This window comes from Danio rerio, chromosome 1, assembly GCF_049306965.1.
Source record: "Danio rerio strain Tuebingen ecotype United States chromosome 1, GRCz12tu, whole genome shotgun sequence".
NCBI classification, from domain to species: domain Eukaryota; kingdom Metazoa; phylum Chordata; class Actinopteri; order Cypriniformes; family Danionidae; genus Danio; species Danio rerio.
In genome coordinates this window covers 12,582,501-12,605,236 of record NC_133176.1, presented here as the reverse complement: position 1 = coordinate 12,605,236, position 22,736 = coordinate 12,582,501, and the positions used below count along the sequence as shown (strand labels likewise).

Genomic DNA, 22,736 nt, shown 5'->3' with positions numbered 1-22,736 from the left:
AATAATAATACTAATAATAGTAACAGCAGAGTCAATAAAGCATGTTTAGGAAAAAAATAAATGCACTTCATAAATTAAATTGATACATTTTTATGGAATATTTATGATGGATAATTAATGTATTTGTGTGTGAATGTATGGTTGTTATTATTATTATTAATAATAATAATAATAATAATAATAATAAACTATTATTTATTTATGTATTTATTTATTTATTCTATTTTTTTTCTATCGTTGTAAACCTTGCAAGAATGTTTTTGTGCAGTTAGATTGCAGCGTTTAAACCTTAAAGAAGGTCTGTTTGTTCACTTTTAACCCCAGGCCATTTGAAATTGTATTATAGCCAGGACATTGTGTGTATGGCATTGGAGTCTGTGTGTGTGTGTGTTATGAGATTTTCTGTATTGGGATTTCAAGCGTGTATTGAGATTAAACCGCCTCAATTTTGCCGTTATCAAGATTACAGGCTATACAGACGCAGACGCGCCAGCTATAGATGACTGGATTATGGACACTTAACCACCCGTGATGGATCATATAATCCCTTAATAGTGATAGAAATGTGAAGCCTCTTTGCCTCGGATGATCTCTTGCCTTCTGTCTCTTTCCACACACACACACACACTGTTCTCTGCTGATTGGATCAATGGTTCCCAGTAGGACGAGCGAAATAAACCAAAGATCTTCAATCAGAGCCGAGCTGTCAGTGTTCCAGCGCTCATTTCATCCTCTCAGATCTTTGGCATATATTTCATACGTGAGGATATGCAGATAATGTGACGTTCACAAGAGGTGCTTCATCCGCCACTGTTGATTTTTCCTCAATTACTGCGAATGTCTGACTGTACGCTCTGATGAACTGCGGTGTTCAAAAATTGACCTTGTTGGAGTTTTAGAGACCAGATTCTTGGTCATTATATCAGATTGTTTCGTTTTAAATTGAAGTTTAAAGGTCTCATGAAATTAAAACAAAGTTGTATAGGTTGTTTTCAATTCTGGTGATTTGTAAAATTTAGATGGAGGGCAGGATGTAAAAAACATGAATGGTAAACAGAAGAAAGTTTATATTTCAAAGGAGATATAAATAGAAAATAACCACATATGTTGAGCATGATCCTAATATTATGAAGAGAGCCGAATTTGCTACTGAACTATAATATATTTGCCTGTCATCGAGGCGGTACATACTGTGTACTTACATTACATAAAAAATACTATAATGTTTGGAAGCATAATTACTAAAATTAAACTGTTGTAATAATTATGGTGGCTTGTGAAGGCCAACATACTCATATACTACGTAAACGTTTTCTTCTTCTTCTTAGACTATTTTAAGAACGCATCTTCTCCTAGACCGTTCATACTACAACCACCAAACTAACTCCAAACCTCCAAACTATACTGAATTAAGTTGCTATGTCTTTTCCAACTGATCCCACATACGGTTTTCCGAAAACTGATCCAGAAAATTTGTAAGTCCCCTTGACTTAACATTGGACCAACTTTGTGGCCTCATAACTTTGCGCCAGACTGTCACACAGACTTAATTTTAAACTCATTTAACTCACTAATGACCTTTCAACTTACTTGCCACACCCTAGCAACCACTTGCGGCACCCTGGACATACTAACAACATACCAAATCATACTAACAATATACTAATCCATATTAGAAACAACCCTGTTCCTAGAGAGCCACCTTCCTGCAGATTTCAGTTGCTACCCATATCAAACATACCTGAACCAATTCATTAGGACCTGAACACCACGTGATAATTACAGGCAGGTGTGTTTGATATGAGTTGCAACTAAAATCTGCAGGAAGGTGGCTCTCCAGGAACCGGGTTGGCCATCCCTGAACTAACCATAAGAAATTTTGCAAGTAGAGTCAACTTACACTAACCCTAACCTCAACCTAACAGTCTGCCTATAATCTAATGAGAATTATTTGTCATGTAGATGCAATGTAACTTAAATTCAACAAACAGACCACCGAAATAAAGTGTGACCGCATTTTTTTTATGTGAAATTCACAAATGCTTACATTACTAAACATTATAATCAGTTACAATTATTTTAACATTGTAGCTGAACCTCTCTTTATTAAAAATGTTGCCTTTTCAGCCATTAGCTGGATCTTACACAGACAAGCCGCACCAATATAAACTCTCTCTATGCTCGCTTTGAATAATTATACCACTCAATTGTGTATGCGCATTAGATGCAATCACTCACAGTCCTATAACTGTGTCAGACGACTATCCCCAAACTATGAGATCTAGTAGAGGGTTATTTCACCAGCTCCCCAGAAAGAAAATTCTCAGTTCGTTCATTCTTGTGTTGTTTTTGAGCATCACACACACATTTGAATTTCTGTGTTTACTACAGTGTTTAATCTGACAACATATAAAGCCACTGTTTATCCTCAGAAGACTTGAATTTGGATTAGACCGCTCAGTTGATTGTTTCCCATGCCTTTGTGACCTTTTTCAGATAGGGAAGTGGACTTTCATCTGTGTTTGGAAGATTAATACGAATCTTATATTGTAGGTTTGTAATGACATGAGGGTGAGGGCATGACATTTTTCACTAAATGCATAGAAATAAATCTTGAATAGAAACATATATTATATTATATTATATTATATTATATTATATTATATTATATTATATTATATTATATTATTTTATATCATGTTATGTTGTATTATATTATATTATATTATATTATATTATATTATATTATATTATATTATATTATATTATATTATATTAATTATATTATTTTATATCATGTTATTATATTATATTATATTATATTATATTATATTATATTATATTATATTATATTATTTTGTGTTATGTTATATTATATTATATTAAATTATATTATATTATATTATGTTATATTATATTATATTATATTATATTATATTATATTATATTATATTATATTATATTATATTGTATTGTATTGTATTGTATTATATTGTATTGTATTATATTATATTATATTATATTATATTATATTATATTATATTGTTTTATATTGTATTATATTATATTATGTTGTATTGCATTATATTATATTATATTATATTATATTATATTATATTATATTATATTATATTATATTATATTATATTATATTATATTATTTTATATTATATTATATTATATTATATTATTTTATATTATATTATATTATATTATATTATATTATATTATATTATATTATTCTGTATTATATTATATTATATTATATTATATTATATTATATTATATTATATTATATTATATTATATTGTATTATATTGTATTGTATTATATTATATTACATTATATTAAATTATATTGTTTTATATTACATTATATTATATTATATTATATTATATTATATTATATTATATTATATTATATTATATTATATTATATTATATTATATTATATTATAACACCGCTGTCTATATAGATTACTGTAGTTTTATTGTGGTAGTGGTTGTGGTTTAGCCCCTAAATGGGTTTGAGTAGTAATGTATTGAAAGAGTAGAGTCTGTTGGTGAATATTGATTGGTGGATTGACATCTCTCTGGTGTCTCTTTTTACTCTAGCATTTAATATCTCTCTCTTTCTCTCAATATCTCTATGTCAGGATCACTTTCTCATTATGATTGTCTTTATTCATCTCTCAAACACTCGCATTGATTTATAAATGCACTTATAGACGAAGTGTGCAATTTTAATGTCAATTGCATCACCGAACGAAGTGGCAAATTTAATTAGTAGTTTCCCAAATGTCATCCCTTCTGCCATTGGTTGGATAAACAGATTTTACCTAATGGCAATGATTTGAACTGGTCTCGATGCAAATCATTTGCATTTGAGAAATCATCAATATTTAGCCATATTAAATAATTAGTTCGGCTTAATGTACTGTCGATATTTACTTCTGTCAAGCCCGTTTTACTTAAGATAATATATAGAGGAGAGTCTTAGGAACTGCTTTGATGGTGTTTTGTGTCTTTTTTGCAACTTGAAAGCCACAATACATTATAATTGCATTGATAATATGCATTGTTGCTTTCTGTTGTTCCCCAGAAAGCAACTCACAAAGGTTTGGAGTGATATGAGGATGAGTAAAAGATGAACTAATCCTTTAAGCTGGAGAGTAGAAAGTATTTTAACATTTAAAAATTAAACGCACACCTTTTATCTCTTTGTTGCTTTTATAAAAAAAAAATAATAATAAAAACAGATACTGCTTAAGCAGTGGCTTTGTATGAAACACTGTGCATTAATGTGCATTAATGGCAACTTTCATTGGATTGCAGTACTTCAGGTCCTAAAAGATATAAAGAGTTGATAAACATACACTGTAAAAAAGGCTGTTGGGGCAACATTAAGGAATTAAATTAACTTATTAGTTTTTACTGATTTAGTTGTTTTGAACATGAAACAATTAAGTTGTCCCTCAAAAAACTCAATAGTTGTTGTTTCAGCTCATTTTAAATAAGTAGTGTGAACAAATAGCAAACTGTGTATATTGAAGAGTCTAAAGTACAATTGTACAGTCTACAACAGTGGTAGGGAACCTATGGCTCAGGAGCCACATGTGGCTCTTTGACCAAAAATATGTGGCCATCCAGCTGTCTCCCTTTAATAATATTTTACAGTTTAAAAAAAATCAGTTCCAATTAAAAATACAATTACAATTCCATTTTTAATGTATTTTTATACATATTTTTTATAGTAAAGTGAACAACAACTCAGTTAACAATAAAAGAACGTTTCGACCAATGTGTGTGTGTGGTGCTGTGGATAAACTTGAATTGCGGTAAAAAGCAAACAACTAACGTTTGTATGGTAACCTTGCGCACATAAATTTACACAACATTCATCAGTGGTGAAAAATTCTCAAATTTTTCTTGTCTTCATTCTCGGACTTGCTCAACATGTGATGCTTCATTAATATTATTATTATTATTATTATTATTATTAATTTTTTTTATTATTATTATTTTTTGTCCATGGGTAAAAATAAAGATTTTGTTTAAACATGTATTATTTATAGTACTAATACTCAAATGGCTCTTTTTTAAAAAATGCATTTGTTAAAAAAAAAATCAGAAATGGCTCTTTGGTTAAAAAAGTTTCCCGACCCCTGTCTACAACCTGAGTGTGTTTATCAATGTAGCATTTTTATATAATATCTCTTTTCTGAAATCAGAGCCATTTGTATTAATATTATTATACTTTCTTTTTTTTATTTTATTTTTATTACAAATTTGACCTCTTCCCAACAGGGAAAACCACCAACAATCATAAATGCATGATTATATGGTCTCATGGTTTTGCAATCAAAAATGTGGATATAATGGAAGTCAATGGGGCAAAAACAGCCATGAACAGTAAATTAAATTTGAACAGTGCACATGGTTAAACAGAGCAGTTTCCTATGGAGGTTTTATTTGTTTAATTTATTTTCAACTAACCCAATCCAGGGTAAAGCAGTGGTGCAGTAGGTAGTGCTGTCGCCTCACAGCAAGAAGGTCGCTGGTTCGAATCTCTGCTCAGTTGGTGTTTCTGTGTGGAGTTTGCATGTTCTCCCTGCGTTCGCGCGGGGTTCCTCCGGGTGCTGTGGTTTCCCCCTTCCGTGAAAAGACATGCAGTACAGGTGAATTGGGTAGGCTAAATTGTCCGTAGTGTATGAGTGTGTGTGTGTGTGTGTGGATGTTTCCCAGAGATGGGTTGCAGCTGGCAGGGCATCCGCTGTGTAAAAACTTGCTGGACAAGTTGGTGGTTCATTTCCCTGTGGCGACCCCTGATAAATAAAGGGACTAAGCCAACAAGAAAATGAATAAATGACCCAATCCAATTTTCAACTAATGAAAATTTTGTCAGTGAAGCCTCCTCTGGTTAAATGATGAATGGTGCAAAAAGTGTGTGCTTTTACTGCGAACGCACAGTTTTCATGCTTCTTCCATGTAAGTTCTATGGAAAGTTTGCATGGGGCTTAAATCATTCCAAATGTAATCTAGCACAAAGTGCGCTCAATAATACATTTAGTTGATTTTAGCAAGTACAATGCTAACAACTTAACAGAATAATAGTTTGAAGTGAAATATCGCCCAAATATCGTAAATTATTTGTTATTTTAATTTATAGTGCAAAAACGGTCATACATTTCCAGTACTATTTACTTTTTTAATGGACTGTTTTCTTTATAGGTGGCACGATGGCTCAGTGGTTAACACTGTCGCCTCACACCAAAAAGTTTGCAAGTTCGAGTTCCGGATAGGCCAGTTAGCATTTCTGTATGGAGTTTGCATGTTCTCCTCATGTTCACGTGGGGTGCGGTGCTCCAGTTTCCCCCACATAAGTGAATGTGACAGTGTATAAGGGTGTTTCTCAGTACCGGGTTGAGGCTGGAAGAGCATCGGGCTGTGTAAAAACATTTGCTTAAATAGTTAGTGGTTCCTTTAGTTGTGGCGATCTCTAAAGTAGAGACAAAAGTGAAGGAAAATTAGGAAAATTAATGATTTTCTATATTATTTCTTACACAATATATTGTTTCAAACTACTAAAATGTCAATAGAAGTCAGTTTGTCAGAACGCACAGTTGAATTTTCAACATCAGTAGTCTACAGAGCAGAGATCAAGGTCCCATAGTGGGAAAAATAATGGGAAAAACAGTGACTCACGAAATATGGAACACGGTAATTAATTTTTTTTTACAGAATAGATCAGGGGTGTCAAACTCATTTCCTGGAGGGCTGAATCCCTGCACAGTTTAGTTCCAACCCTGCTCCAACACACTTACCTGTAGGTTTCAAACAAGCCTGAAGGACTCAATTAGTTTGATCAGGTGTGTTTAATTAGGGTTGGAACTAAACTGTGCAGAAATTCAGCCCTCCAGGAATTGAGTTTGACACCCCTGATCTATTCTGTAAAAAAAATGTAATTACCGTGTTCCATATTTCGTGAGTCACTGTTTTTCCCATTATTTTTTTTTAGATAGATAGATAGATAGATAGATAGATAGATAGATGGATGGATGGATGGATGGATGGATGGATGGATGGATGGATGGATGGATGGATTAGATAGAGAGACAGACAGACAGTCAGACAGACAGACAGACAGACAGACAGACAGACAGACAGATAGATTGATTGATTGATTGATTGATTGATTGATTGATTGATTGATTGATTGATATGATATGATATGATATGATATGATATGATATGATATGATATGAGTATACCTCAAGGTGGAATTAGACTGGTATGAAAGTGTCACAGTGGTATTTATGGTGGCACCATGGATCTTTGTGTAATGGTCTCTCCTTCTCAGCTAGCATTGAGTGTCTGCTATAATGTGTCCTGTGGTTAGGGATCAGTGATTGCTGTGGTAACAGGGCGCACAAATAAAATGTGCCTGACCGAGGGGGCGACGATCTGACCAATTACACGCCTTACTGCTCTCACCACAGCAACCCAGACATTAAAAAATGAGTACCGAACCACCTGGCACGGGTCACAGCTCTACCATGATAGATGAGGGAAAATACAAAGCCTGACCAGTTGATTGTTGGCCGTTTTTTTTGTCCTTTTGCCTCCTCCTCTCCATTTTCAGGGCAAAAGCTGCTCTCGGAAAAAAAGGAAAAGAAAAAAAAGTGCGAGTTGATTTGTGCCTCTAGCGTAATGCAAAAAAAAAAAAAGAGAGAGAAAGAAAGGAAAAACCATCAAAAGAGAGAGCTCAGGAACAAGCGGGAAAAGCAGAGGATTTTGCATAGGCCCCTCTGGGCTTTTTGGGTTAGCGATGGCCTCTTAATAAAGGAGATCTTAGCGAGCTGTGCGTTCAGAGAGAGAGAGAGAGGAGAAGAAGAGAGAAACGGAGAGAAAGGGTGAATAAGAATCTGAGGAGACAAGGCGACGAGGAAAAAAAACATTGAATTAAACCCATGCTCAGCTCTGTAGTGCTGTGCTAATCCTCCAAACGGCACATGCTAACACCACACGTCCCATGTGACAAAGATAAAAAAGCTTCCAGTTCATTCTCTAGATTCCCTCATTTAGATACTTAACTCTCTCTCGATCTCTCCACCACCTCATGTCAGACACCCTTCCAGATTTTACGAGAGTTTACAGGTTAGAGCCTGGAAATCTTTGGTAGGACACTTTGGTCTTAGCATCCGCATTAAAATGAAACGAGGCATGTCTGCAGTTAGATGAGGACTATTAAACCTGATGAAGGAAAGCTGCTGTTTCAAACTCGCATAATGACCTGACGTATTTAACTGAAATGTGACGCCTCATATGTTTAGTCCATTGTAATGATACACACCTGGCGAAGTGTATGAAGTGAGTGAATTGAACTGTATGACTTGTCTATGCCTGAAGGGTGACACTAATCTTTTGTAATTTTGAAAGTGTTATAAGATGTTCGCCATCAAGCTCTGGAAAAGAAAATAAATAACTTTTTGGCCTAAAAGTAGTCCGGATGGTTGCATATATTACGTCTTCAGATGCTATATAATGGCCTTTTTATGAAGAATAGGTTGAAAGTTAAAATACTTTATAATAATCTACATACAGTATTCAACATCTGAAGTGAATCAAAGTTGTCTTAAATCTATTGATCAACATCCATTTCAAGAGTTCACACTTAGATATTGCTTGACAGCTGTAAGCAGGTTTGGCATGCTGTCCCGGGAGAGAACCCTAAGCTCGGAGATAGTTGAGTCCAGGGCTCCCGCCAGGTCCATAGAGCATGTGAGGGGAGTACGAGATCAGGGGGTTCTCGAGAGCTCCCCTTTTTTGTAAAGGAGAAAAGGAGGAGAAAGGGGTGGATGGGGGGTTTCTTCAGAAAACGAAGATAAGGGAGTAATATCTAGCTAGGCTACTTATAGTGAGTTAGGATAGATTTGATTGGCTAACTAATGAGTGTAGATTGGTGGCCAGCTGCAGTCAATTATATCACGTGCTCCTCTCGAAATTAGTTTAAAAACTTCACATAATATTTTTTTGGTCCACTTCAGATGTTTACTACTGTATATACAGTGTATAAAAAATGGTTATTTTACTTTTTTTCAGCAGCAGGAGTGCTGGAACAAAAAATGTAATATAACAGCCATTAAATTACAGACATTTACAGTAAAATAACACACGTGAAATAACAGAAATTTACCGGAAATGTATTAATAAGGAAATTGTTCTAATTTAGCGCCCATTATTTTATAGTCAGTTTCTGTATTTTAATGGCTGTTATTTTATATGATTAGTAATCATATCCAAAATAAAAGTTTTGACATAAGATATATGTGTGTTTTATATATTTATAATGTATATGTGATACATAAACTATACAAAACGTTTTTTTCACATAGATATTTAAATGGATATATAATTTGTATCATCTGCATAAATATTTTATATCTAAGTATATACATTTTCTCAAATAAATCCATGCATGTGTGTAAATAAATATTTATATACTGTATACAGCAGGAAAAAATAAGTATTGAACACATCACCACTTTTCTTAGAAAGCATATTTCTAATGGTGCTATTGACTTGAAATTATCACCGGATGTTGGTAAACAATGTTCTATAAACAAATTTAATTAGTTTACAAATGAAGTTATGTGTAGTAAAATGAAATGACGCAGGGAAAAAGTATTGAACACATGAAGAAAGGGAGGTCCAGAAAGGCATTGAAAGCTTAGACAGCACCTGAAATCTCTCAGTAGTTCTCCAGCAACCCTCTGTCTTTCTTCAGTGTAAATAAATATCAGCTGCTTCAGTCCAACATCTACATTATCAGGATGATGAAGATGAAACCAGGGTGGACAAAAACAATGCACTCCAGCTGTTTTGACTTTTGTTTCTGCAGGTTATCAGATTTCTTACCGTCTTGATATCAACGACCCCAACAAGTTCACCACGGTTGAGGTGGGCTCCAACGCCCGGCAGTTCACAGTCACGGGTCTGATGCCAGAGTCTGCGTATGTGTTCCAGATCACGGCGCGCACTTTACAGGGCTGGGGGCCCGCAGACGAGGCCATCGTCATCACCACTGAGAAAAGAGGTACGTTTAAGTCAGGGCTGTCCAAACTCGGTCCTGGAGGGCTGGTGTCCTGCATAGTTTAGCTCCAACTCTCTTCAACACACCTCCCTGGATGTTTCTAGCTTACCCAGAAAGAGCTAGATTAGCTGGTTCAGGTGTGTTTAAATGGGGTTGGTCCAGGACCGAGGTTTGAGTCATTACTTCACTTCCAGAATCGAAACGAAATACTGATCATTTACTCGCCCTTTATCATCCAAGTTGTTAATTTCTTCGTAGTTTCCTCCATATAGTGAACCTCAGTGATGCTCAGTGGTTTGAACTTCTGAATTGCAGTTTCAAAGAGCTCTAAGGCCGCATTTACACTGCACTGTTCAAGTGACTCAATTCCGATTTTTTTCTCCCATGTGGCAGAGATCGGATTTGGCCCATGTACGTGTAAGCAGGAACAAATCACATGGATTTCGATTTACTCAAATCAGATTCAGGCCTTGTTTCCCTTAAAAAAATCGGATACGGTCACAAAATCAGAATTGACCATCAAGAACTGCAGTGTATATGCAGCCTAAATGAGCCCAAGTCTTACTTGGCGAAATGATTGATCATTTTATTTAAAAATGTATGTATATGTACTTTTTAAGCAACGTTTTGTGGCTCTCTAATGGACATCATGTTGATATAAAAGCAAGATGTTATCATCTCAAGAGAGAGATTACAAGTTGCTTTAGATTTTCAATATTTAGGGTTTTATTTAGACTCCTGTCATGGTTTTAAACAACATAATAAACAGTATGCAAAAAGGTAAAAATTAATGTTTAATTTTACCTAGATAAGAAATTATTTATCAAATGAGGCTTCAAAAAAAAAAATGAGGCTTTCATTCTATAATTCTTTCTCCTATCAAAGTCTGATAAGTTAGCCTAATACTTTAAAAACTCTTGAATTATTATACAACTAGCACCTAATTGTTTTACCTAATTATAAGTTTTTAGATTGTCTACAGAACAAACCACTGTTATACAAAGGCTTGCCTAATTGCCCTAACTTGCCTAATTAACCAAGTTAAGCGTTTAAACGCCACTTTAAGCTGAATACTAGTCAGTCCCTCCAGGATTTCACAGGACCTTCTTCTTTCTGATTTTTATGGCCTAAAATAACAAATTTTGTAGCAATATTTGCAGCCTTATTTTTTTTGTTGTTGTTGTTGTTGATTTGCTGTAAAAATACACTACAGACAAAATTCTTTATCATTTCTATTTTTCATTACTCTTAGACCCAGACATTGGGTTTTGTCAATTTTAAAACAACACTTATTTTCAATATGTAACCTAGTACCAATTAAACTCATAAACATAATAATGATAAAGCAAATAAAAAGGAATAAAGTAAATTTAAAGTGCCCACAAGTGTATTTTACAACTATCTTCTTTTAATAGCTTGTAGCTATCTGTCAAGTTTAGAGCATGCCAACAATGCATGAACATAATGAATTGTACTGTATTAACTGCATGTCAACAATACATCCCGAAAAATAATCCAACCAAATGAATATGCGCCATTTCAGAAAAAATGTGAGATCCGCAAAATTTTGCAGGTTTGCTTGATTTTGCGATACATTCAACGATCACAAAATCGGGACTGACTAGTATCTTGAAAAATGTCTAGTAAAATACTATGTACTGTCATCAAGCAAAGATAAAATAAATCAGTTATTAAAACTATTATGTTTACAAATGTGTTGAAAAAGTCTTCTCTCCGTTAAACAGAAATTGGGGAAAAAATATACAGGGGTGCTTATAATTCAGGAGGGCTAATAATTCCGACTAAATGTACGTGGCCCTTCCAAGCTGACTGTGTTAAAACCCGAGCTCAAACAAAGTCTCCCCCACATCCATTTGCCCATCAGTGTCTCATTACACCTGTCCCACAGAGCGTCCTCAGGCTCCGCGCCGGCTCACCGTGCCTCAGAAAGGGGTGGAGTCTTACAAGCTGCGACTTCATTGGATGGCAGGCGGAGACGGCTCTTCCCCAGTGCGCTACTTCACCCTGCAGACGCTGGAGCTGCCGGACGGAGACTGGAAGACCCACACATCCTCCATCCCTCATAATAACTCCTCCTGGGAGGTGGATAGGTAACACGTCGCACATTTCTCACTCTGATTAGTCATAACTGCCTGCGCCGGCGCTACAAGAACATACACTATTTATAGCAGATTTTGCTACAGCTCTGACGGATGGTAAAATATACAGGATTGGGTTACGCTTGAGGTCATTGTAAGCATGGTTTTGGAGCAAGCAAATTTGTAGGTTGTAATTTAGAGTCTTTTAAAGCCAGTGCACACCGCACCAAATGATGATGAGAAATGTGGATTATCATCAGATTATAGTGATGTTAATGTTTCTGACATTCTCTGAAACGAAAAATATGATTCAGCGTGTTTAATCTGGCAAAACAAGCTCCTGCAAACACCAAGAGACATTGACAGGAGTAACAAACTGACTTGACTAAGCCTGACGGCAACACTGTTGTCATGTGTTGGTCCAGTGTGAATTGACTTTTATATTAAACAGCAACAAAAAAAAGAAACTGTAGCATTTTAAAAGGTTTACTAATAATGTTTATAATCTTTTGTCTTATATTTGTTTTTGTTTTGTTTACAGGATATCACAATTTTTATACATAAATCATTTTATGCATTCATTGGTTATAGTGCCATTGTTTTGTTTTGTTTTGTTTTGTTTTGTTTTGTTTTTTGTTTTGTTTTGTTTTGATGTTTCAATTCATTTTGTTTTTTGCTTTGTTTTGTTTTTTGTGTAGTTTTTTTGTTTTGTTTTGATTTGTTTTTTGTTCTGTTTTGATTTGTTTTGTTTGATTTATTTGTTTTGTTTAATTTATTATTTTTTGTTGTTGTTTTTCATTCAATGTTTTTTGTTTTGTTTTGTTTAGTTTTCTGTTTTGTTTTGTTTTTTTTCATTTTGTTTAGTTTTTTGCTTTGTTTTGGTTTTTGTTTCGATGATTTGTTTTGTATTGTTTTTGTTTTTTTTTTAATTATTTTTTGTTTTGTTCGAGAGTAAAGTGTTAACATCTTTTTTTTAAAATATTTTTGTTTAGTTTTTAATGTTTTTTATATTTTTTAGACATGTATTATGGAAGTTATTTTATTATATAAAATAAATATTAAATATTTTTTACTTATTATATTATATTATATTATATTTTTGTATTATATTATATTATATTATATTATATTATATTATATTATATTATATTATATTGTAATTTTACTTAATTATTATTATTTTACTTTATTATAATTTTTTTTAAGTCACATGCTTTTTTTATTATTGTTTTAAAGATTGTTATGCCTTTTTATTACCCATGTAACAGAGTTGCCCGGAAAGTAGAGGCAGACACAATTTTTTATTATTACTGAAATGACAAATAATACAAAAAATAAATGTTCCATGCAAATGTTTGTTTAACTTAGTAAACACACAACAAATGAAAATTTTATTTAATTATTTTATAATTGATGCTGAATATATCATTCAGGATGGAGAGTTTATATTTCCAAGACAAAATGTCTCTAAATACATGAACAAACTTGATTTTTTGGAGATATGTTGATGTAATTTGTGTTATTCACAACTCTTTCACTGAAGTTTTTGAAAAAGAGTACACGGTTATTGTTGGAGATGCGAAATGTACCGGCAATTCAAGAATCACCCACATATTACTAATACCATCACTGTAGACCCACATTATTACTACTATTGTATAAGAGACACTGGGTTAAAATGAAACGACCTCAATTAGCCTGAATCAAACAAAGCTCTTCAAGCTCAAAAGAATGAAATTGCACAAAACATGTAGGACACTTTATACTATAGATATGCAGTGACACTGATGAGACATCATTAAGGATAAAAAAGCGAGTGAAATCGACAGAGAGAAAGAGAGAGACTGCTGTAATCATAATCAGACTGACCATCAGGTGGCCTGATGTCTAATCACACATCCATTCAGCATCCAACCCGCTTCACTAACCTGTTTCCAGCGCACCACTGCTGCCTCATATTCTTTCATATTTCTCCTGAACAGCCACACAGCCAGACATGAGGTCACCGAGGTCCAGAACTCTATACATTTTTCATGTTCAAAAATAAAATGTGACGTTCTGTGATTGAAAAACTATTTAAAATCGTGTTGCTGACTCACAGCAGCTGACTGAACAAGATCGTAAAGGCACACTGTAAAGAAATGTAGGCTTCTACACAATACATTCATAGGGCTCTATTTTGACATTCCATGCGCATATTGCAAAACGCAGGGGGCAAACGCTTTAGGGTGTGTCAGAACTCATTTTTGCTAATTTACGGACAGGAAAATCTGCTTTGCGCCGTGGTGCATGGTCTAAAAGGGTTGAGTTTATTTTCTTAATGAGTCATAGGTGTGTTTTGAGAATAAACCAATTAGAGTCTCATTTCCCATTCCCTTTAAGAGCCAGCTGTGTCACGCCATAAGCGCATTCGCTATTTACAGGACGCAAAGTAAGTCTGTCTGGAAAAACTGAGCATTTCACTAGCAAACAGTTAACAGTTTTTTAACAGAAAACTGTTAAACAGAGCATCTACTGCATGAGAATGAGAGATAATGGATCACTTTCACTTTCGCTCTTGGATAGGAAAACCTTTACGCACAGACATCAATTAGTCTATAAATAATTAATTGCGTTTGTTAAGCGCAAATATTTGTTTTAAAACTATTTCTAAATTCAGTTCTATTTTCCAGCAAACCAATAAATGAACAATAATAACGAAGTGTGCTCAAAAACCTGAGTTATATCCTAAAACACATGCTGTGCCCCGTATGGTCTAAAACCTGCAGATGGGCAAATCTAAGCTTGTTTTTATTAAAACAAATATAAATATGCATATAATAAATAATACTGCTAATAATAATAACATCATACAAAAGCAAATTGTTATGAATGAACTGAAAAAGCCTCCCGAGATGAAGACATAAAAGCAGGGATTTTTCATATTTATGTTGGCTAGAAAATATTTTTTTGTAATATTTTAATCCTTTATATTTATATCCTATATCTATTCTTATTATATCCTTTATATAACCTTAATATTAAATTTTTTTTCATATGTAAAGATATTTGCCTATTGCTCTCTTGTGCGTATTAAGCAGTGTGTAAGCGAGGCGCAACTCTGCGCCGGAGTTTAGACCTAGTTTGTTTTGGTCTAATGAAAAATTTATTTTAGTTTCTCAAAATAGCAACGCGCCAGCAGTGCGCCTCAGAACGCCTTCCTTTTTAGACCAGAACGCCTATGGGCGCACATATGAGCGCTAATGCATTTACTATTTAAACAGCATAGCGCAACGCCTCAAAACGACTCTTGCGCCAAGCTGAAACTAGCAAAAGACTATTGTGCCGCGCCTTGCACCACATTGCGCCGGGTGTATGATAGGGCCCATACTGTGCAAACACAAATTCATTAGTTGACTTAATTGTTGTTACTAATTTCAGTTGATTAAACACAAAACAATTAAGTAATCATAGAAATTGTAATTTTTTTTTATCTCATTTTAATTAAGTAGTGGTGTAAAGCCTTTATTGCTAGATCTTGTTGTATAAAATTAAGTCTAGAAAAAGATTAAGCTTAGATACAACTTATAACTCCTTGTGGGTTCTTATTTAGACTGCAACCCTTTTTAGATAGTGTGAATCCCATAATTCTATGAAATTTACAGCCAACGCTCTGATTTGTCAAAGTTTGGCTTATTATTACGTCTTTGGGATTTTTGGGTTAGTGTTAGGGTTTATATTTAGATAAACTCATAGTTTGTTTTTACATGACGTCATTGATGACACGCGAGACTCAGATGGGGGCTAAGAGGTGATTCTTCTACATAGGAATCCCTATCAGAACGTCAAAATTTTCCATTTTATGTTTTTTATAATTGTTTAAATCAGCTAAAATAAGAAAAGCCGAAAAGCTTTTATAGACTTCCAAAAGTTTTTGCTCATAAAGAGGGGAAAAAGTTGTATTTCAAGTATAGATAACGAACAAACAAACATGTAGCTACACACATAAATTATGAAACATCGCTATTCAGTTAACTAACACCACTGACATTCAGTTCACTTCACTATTATGTGCCAAGTGATAAACATAACTAAATGACTCACTTAGTCTAATCCACAGTTACCTCTTCTGTCTTGTTGACTTGAAATCGTTTTGCTTCTGTCTCCCGCTACCCTGGTCCAGAGGCGCAGTTTCATCTTCTCAAGATCTCTTTTGATCAGGCTCATTATCAGATTTACTTGTGGTTTTAAAATATAAAAATATGCTTGACTGTCTCTTTGACGTTTTGAAAATGCAAATATTATTTAGGCAGGCCACTGTGCTACTATTTATTTTCGCTGCTCACTGCACGCGAAACAATATTCACCAACCAGTGAGAGTGACTGTAAACGTAAGAAAGCTGATTGGTCGAAAATATTGTTGTGGCCAATAGTTAAACCTGACTTCTGCTTTAACTTTGGTATGATGATTATCTTTATCCACACAGCTGCGCTCGCTGTTTTTTACTCGCACCCATTCACATTCTCTCTCTCACACACACATGAAAGTATTCTCCACGCAAAAGTTAATGCTGGATAAATTAAAATAAATACTAGAACGCAAAACCCAATATCTGACATTTTTCGGAACAGGGTCCAGCAAGACTTGGCTCAAATAAAGCACTGGTGGAAACCCTTGTAATACGTAGGTTGAGACATGGTTTAAAATATTGGTCACACTTTACAATAAGGTTCATTAGTTAATGTTAATTAATGCATAACCAAACAATGAATAATACATTTACTACTGTATTTGTTCATGTTAGTTAACATTAGTTAATGAAAATACAGTAGTTCATTGTTTGTTCATGTTAACTCATGGTGAATTAACTAATGTTAACTAGCATGGACTTGGTTGTTAATAATGCATTACCAAATGTTCAATTAAGATTAATAAATGCTGTACAAGTGTTGTTCATGATTAGTTCATGTTAGTTAATGCATTAACTAATGCACCTTATTGTAAAGTGTTACCAAAATATTTAGCTGAAGATGCTAAACTCAAACCAGATACCACACGGCATGTCCAAAGCAGAATTTTATTAATAAATGATAGATTCATTTATAAGTTTCATTAATGGGAAATATTGCAGGAAAACATATTAATAAATTAGCATACAAAACTATATACAGCATATGATGAGTTGAATTTTTATTTTTATTAGTGCACAGTTCACACTAAATTTTTGGCTAACGTTTCGCCGCCTGTTCATTCTTTTTATCGTCACCTGTCTGATTCACGCTGTCATCTTCACTCACGTCTCTAAATGTCCGCTTGCATTAAGAGGAAAGATATATTGAGTTAAAAGACTACCTCCCTGTAAGACCAACTTTCTCAACCTGTTTTTGTAATGGAATCATGGGAGCATTTCAGCATTCGCTACCACTCGATTACCCACAACCCACATGCCTGTCCGTTTAATTACCCACATGTACCTTCGTCTGACATTCAGTGACTCATCATAAGCCGACTTCTTACTGCAGAGGAGCCACGGATGATGAATGCGAAGCGGCGTGCATGACATGAAAACTGCATTTGCGTAGACCTTTTAATGCGCTGCAGAGGCAACATAAATGTTAATGTATTTACACCACAATCACACAAACGGCTGTCCAACATTTAGACTGCAATCAAACTACTATTGTGATTTTAATATTCTTGGCTTTTTTTTTTTAATTTATAAATGAACATCTGAGATTTTCATACAAATATTGAATTTAAGGGTTTTTTATGTCAAGATTTGATTTTAATGAAATTAAATAATATTTTAAAAAATTGTTTTTTAATCCTTTATTTTAAAAAATATAAAATATATATATATATATATATATGTATTTACTAAAATAATTTTAAATGAAATTTTTTTATCAATATTATTGTCATAATTAATTTAATTATAATAAAGCAAAATATAGAATCGATTTCATTTGTAGGCCAGGCAAGTTTATTTACATAGCACATTTTATACACAATGGTAATCAAAGTGTTTTACATAACAAGAATAAAAGAAACAAGTATATGAAAATAAAAATAAAAAAGGATAAGAATGATTAAAAATGATTGAAAACAGATTTAAATGTGTTTTTAAGGTTTTATTGGAGTGAAAAAGAAAAGAAAGACATAATAGTGTGATCTGTCGGATGTAGCACAGGTCTTATTCAGTAAAGGCACAGCTAAACAGATGCGTTTTTAGTCTTGATTTAAATGTGCCTAGTGTTGGAGCACATCTGATCAAGCAGTAGCTAAAGGCGGATTCACTCTGCTTGGAACTCTTGGATTTTCTAATTTACTTGATCCGAATAATCTGAGGGATCCCTTAGGTTTATATTCAATGAGCATATCTGTAATTTATTGAGGACCTATGCCAGGGGTGTCCAAACTCGGTCCTGGAGGGCCAGTGTCCTGCATAATTTAGCACCAGCTTTATTCAACACACCTGACAGGTGTGCTGTGCTCTGACTTTCTGGTTCTGGTCAAAATCCTGGTAGCAGCGTTCTGGATGAGCTGCAACTGTCTGGTTTTTTGGTGAAGGCCTGTGAGGAGTCCATTACAGTAATCCACCCTACTGGTGATAAAAGCATGAACAAGTTTCTCTAAGTCCTCACCTGAAACAAAGCATCTAATTCTTGCAAGGTTTTTAAGCTGATAGTTTGCTGATTTACAGTAGTTACTGCTTTGACATGACTACTGAAACGCAGATCTGACTCCAGAATCACACCAAGATTCTTATATAAGTAATTTATGCATAATTGTTTAGGCTACAGTTCAAAAGCTTTGGATTCTTTTAGGAAAGAATTCGTTTATGCATTTTTATTCAGCATTTATTTGATCAATATAGAATATAAAAACATACAAATACAATATAAAAATGCATACACACTCTTCAGAGTCATATTTTCTGTAAGAAATAGTTATGTTATGTTAATTTGTTGCTTAAATATTCAAATAATTAATATAATCAATGTTGTTTTATTCATTTGCTTATGTATTTTTTACCATTTTTTATTTATTTGAATCATTGAAAACGTTCAAAAGTATTTAAATACATCAAATATAAATTTTGTCCTTGATAAACTAAAATATACGTCATATTTATTTAACTTTATTAATGTACAATGTTATATGATCCTTCAATATGATCCCTTTATTTCTCATATAGCTTTACATAAATCCCATGCTTACCAAATGAAAACCATAAAAATACCATCAAATATACCTAGAATCGTTTAATTTTCATTGTAATTTTGTATGTTCATCTTGTCATTTTAGTTAAACATAATTTCCCATCAACTAACAAAAAGGTTGATTACATATTTTAGTATTCCAAACCCCATACAGCAATCCAAGGTATCAATATTGCATTTTTTGCATTGATACAGTGCCTTACTTCCTATATTTCATTTAATTTCTCTCTCTCTCTGTCAAACACACACACACATTCTTCATAATTGCATGAACCGAGTGTTTTGAACCAAGAGGGTGTTTGTGTTCAAATCATCTTGATTCTCAGTGGAGTAAATGCCTCCAGCTATTAAAACAGAAATGCCACTAACAGTCCTCATCTTCAACGCCCTAATTATAAACACACACACACACATAAACACTCAGAACCACACAAGCACCCTCACAGTCCTGATTTTCAAATCCCTAATTGCTCACTTCACACACGTGCACACAAACAGAGACTCAAAGTTTCCTGTGTCTCCTTAAAAAAAATAACTAATAGTCTTAATAGTCATCAGCATTCTTCCCCTGTTGACTGATTGCATTAAGAATTGCACACTTTTGGTAACACTTTAGTTTAAGCAGCAATTATTTTTATTAACTAGTGGCTATTACCTGCCTGATATTGCCAGTTTGTTAATACTTAAAGTACATATTGTGCTTGATCGTATTACTAAACCTACCTATTACATAAACCTAACTAATGTTTCCTTAAAAACTTTTAATTAGCAGCAAATTAGGAGTTTATTGAGGCAAATGTCTTATAGTTAATGGGGTGTTAATAGCAATAATCATACCTTAAAATAGTGACCAATTTTGTTTGTATAACAAAATGTTATATTTTCTTTAAACTTACTAATTAGCATACATTTTTAACATCTGGATGAAGTCATGTTAACTTTTTATGTTATTTTGATGTTTTTTTGATACCATTGAAGGTTTTACAGAGGGAATTTTGAGAGTTTTGATAACTTTATAATTACTGCCAATCTCTGTATTTATGTTTGTTTGTATGTATTATGCATGAACATACAACAGATAAAATAAGTAATGAACAAGTCATGTTTTTTCCTGGGAATAATATTTCTAAAGAAACTGTTGACATGGAATTGTACCAGATTTTTGTAAAAACCCAAACAATACAAACATAAAAATAAAATAAAACAAAACAAAAAATCTTAAAAATGAGTTCTGTGTAATAACAATGAAATGACACAAGGAGAAAGTCCTAAACTACTGAAATGTTCTGTGGGTCTCGTCTATCAAATCTGAACTTTATTTTGTGTTTTCTGTTGGATTAAGGTCAGGTTAATGGCTGGGCCTGAAAGCATTTAAGAGTTTCCTTGGCTAGTTTTGGATCATTGTCTTGCTGAAATGTCCACCTTGGATTCATCTTCATTATTCTGACAATGTAGATGTTGGACTGAAGCAGCTGATATTCATTTACACTGATGAAGGGCAGAGGGTTGCTGAAGATCTACAGAGAGGTTTCAGCTGCTGTCTGGGCTTTCATTGCCTTTCTAAACTCCTCCCCTACCCGCCCTCCCTATTTCAATATCTTTCCTGTGTCATTTCTTTTTATTACACATAACTTCATGTGTAAAGAAATTTGATTTATTTTCTTTGTGTTTACAGATTTCTTTGAGTGTTATCAATATGCGGTGAAAATTTCCAGTCAACTGAACCTTTAAAAATATGTTTTCTGAGAAAAATGATGATGTAAGGTGACTGTATCCCTTAATTAAAAGAAAATGAATATAGATATGAATAAAACTGTACAGTTAAGTCTATGTTCAATGTATGCTGCTGAAATATAGATTTTTTGCTAAGTATGGAGAAAAAAACTAATTTTGAAACATTTTCCTTTAAAAACATGTACATGAAATCTGTATCAATGTGTCAATCGTTCAAAACAATTGTTTTTTGATTGTCTTTTATTCATTAAGGTCCGTGCACACCGGGATGCTTTTCAATCTGGCTTTTTGTCAACGTTTAACGCCGTATGACTAATTAAAGGGCTTTAATGTGATCGTGAAAAACATCAAACATCCAAATGGCATGTGTAAAAGTGTCCTAAAAAAAAAAAAAATGCCTGAAGCTTGTTTTTTGTTTTGCTTCACTGCATCAAAAACTGCTCCACCAAACTAACATAACTGACTAAAAACTAAATCACTAAAAAAAATCTATTAAAATCCGAAAAACTCAGTGTCTCACTTTAAAGTTTGAAAAGCAGTGACAAATCTGGCTACCAATGAACAAACTATAAATGAATAATAATTAAATCTGATAAGCATGTAATACCTAAATTAATCTGTTAAAGGTTGAAACAAGCATGTACACTACCAGTCAAAAGCTTAGGTTCAGTAGGATTTTTAAAATAAGCTCACCAAGGCTGCATTTATTCCATCAAAAATTCAATACAAAAAATAACTGTTCAAAAGTAGTTTATAATTAAATTTAATAATTTATTCCAGTGATTTTAAAAATGAATTTTCAGCTTCATTACTCCAGTCTTCAGAGTCACATGATCCTTCAGAAAAAAATATTATTGTTATTACTATTGTTGTTGTTGTCTATTGTTGTTGTTGTTGCTGTTGTTGTTGTTATTTATGGTCATAGTAATAAAAGCAATAATGACTGGACTAATAATTTCATTTGAAAATACATACAATAAGTAATAAATAAATATTTATTAAATAAGTATTTAACAATTTAACTTTTTTACATTTAATAAATGCTGGTTTGATGAGCAGAATAATTTTCTTAAAAAAAAAAAAAAGCATTAAAAAAGGCCCCAAACTTTTGACTGGTAGTGTACATGACATCTTTATTACTTTGTGAAAATAGTTTAACAAAAGTGTATTTTGATTTTTTTCAGTTTTCCACTCCGGCTTTTTACAAACGTTCAACATCTTGTGACTGATCAAAGGGTACCAATAAGAACGCGCACAAAAAGACGGTATAAAAGTTTCATGTAAATTAATTAATTTAAACAAATAAAAAATATCAAAAAACGCCTGAAGCTATTTTTTTGTTATGGCTGCTGCAGCAAAAACTGCTCCACTGACAAAATCGGACAACATTTTTTATTTTAAATCTAAAAAGCCCTATGTCTCAACTTAAAGTTTGAAAAGCAAACAAATCTGTCATTATAACAAACAAATCATAAATGAATAATAATTCATTCTGATAAGCATGTAATACCTAAGTGTCTTTGAAAAAGTTCAAGACACTCTGAGTTGACCAGACCATGTACACAACAACATTTGACTGTATTTATGAATGCATTTTTTTATGATAGG

The 22,736-nt window shown here is 33.2% G+C and overlaps 1 protein-coding gene across 17 annotated transcripts in view; it reads left to right on the top strand.

Annotated features, from left to right (window-relative positions):
- Positions 1 to 22,736, top strand: part of sdk1b (sidekick cell adhesion molecule 1b) — a 452,496-nt gene that overhangs the window by 395,468 nt on the left and 34,292 nt on the right. For all 17 annotated transcript variants that reach the window (XM_073949377.1, XM_073949383.1, XM_073949375.1 and 14 more), the window contains 2 exons: positions 9,901 to 10,095; positions 12,002 to 12,203. In XM_073949377.1, the coding sequence (XP_073805478.1) occupies positions 9,901 to 10,095; positions 12,002 to 12,203 (397 nt within the window). The remainder of the gene's footprint in view (positions 1 to 9,900; positions 10,096 to 12,001; positions 12,204 to 22,736) is intronic.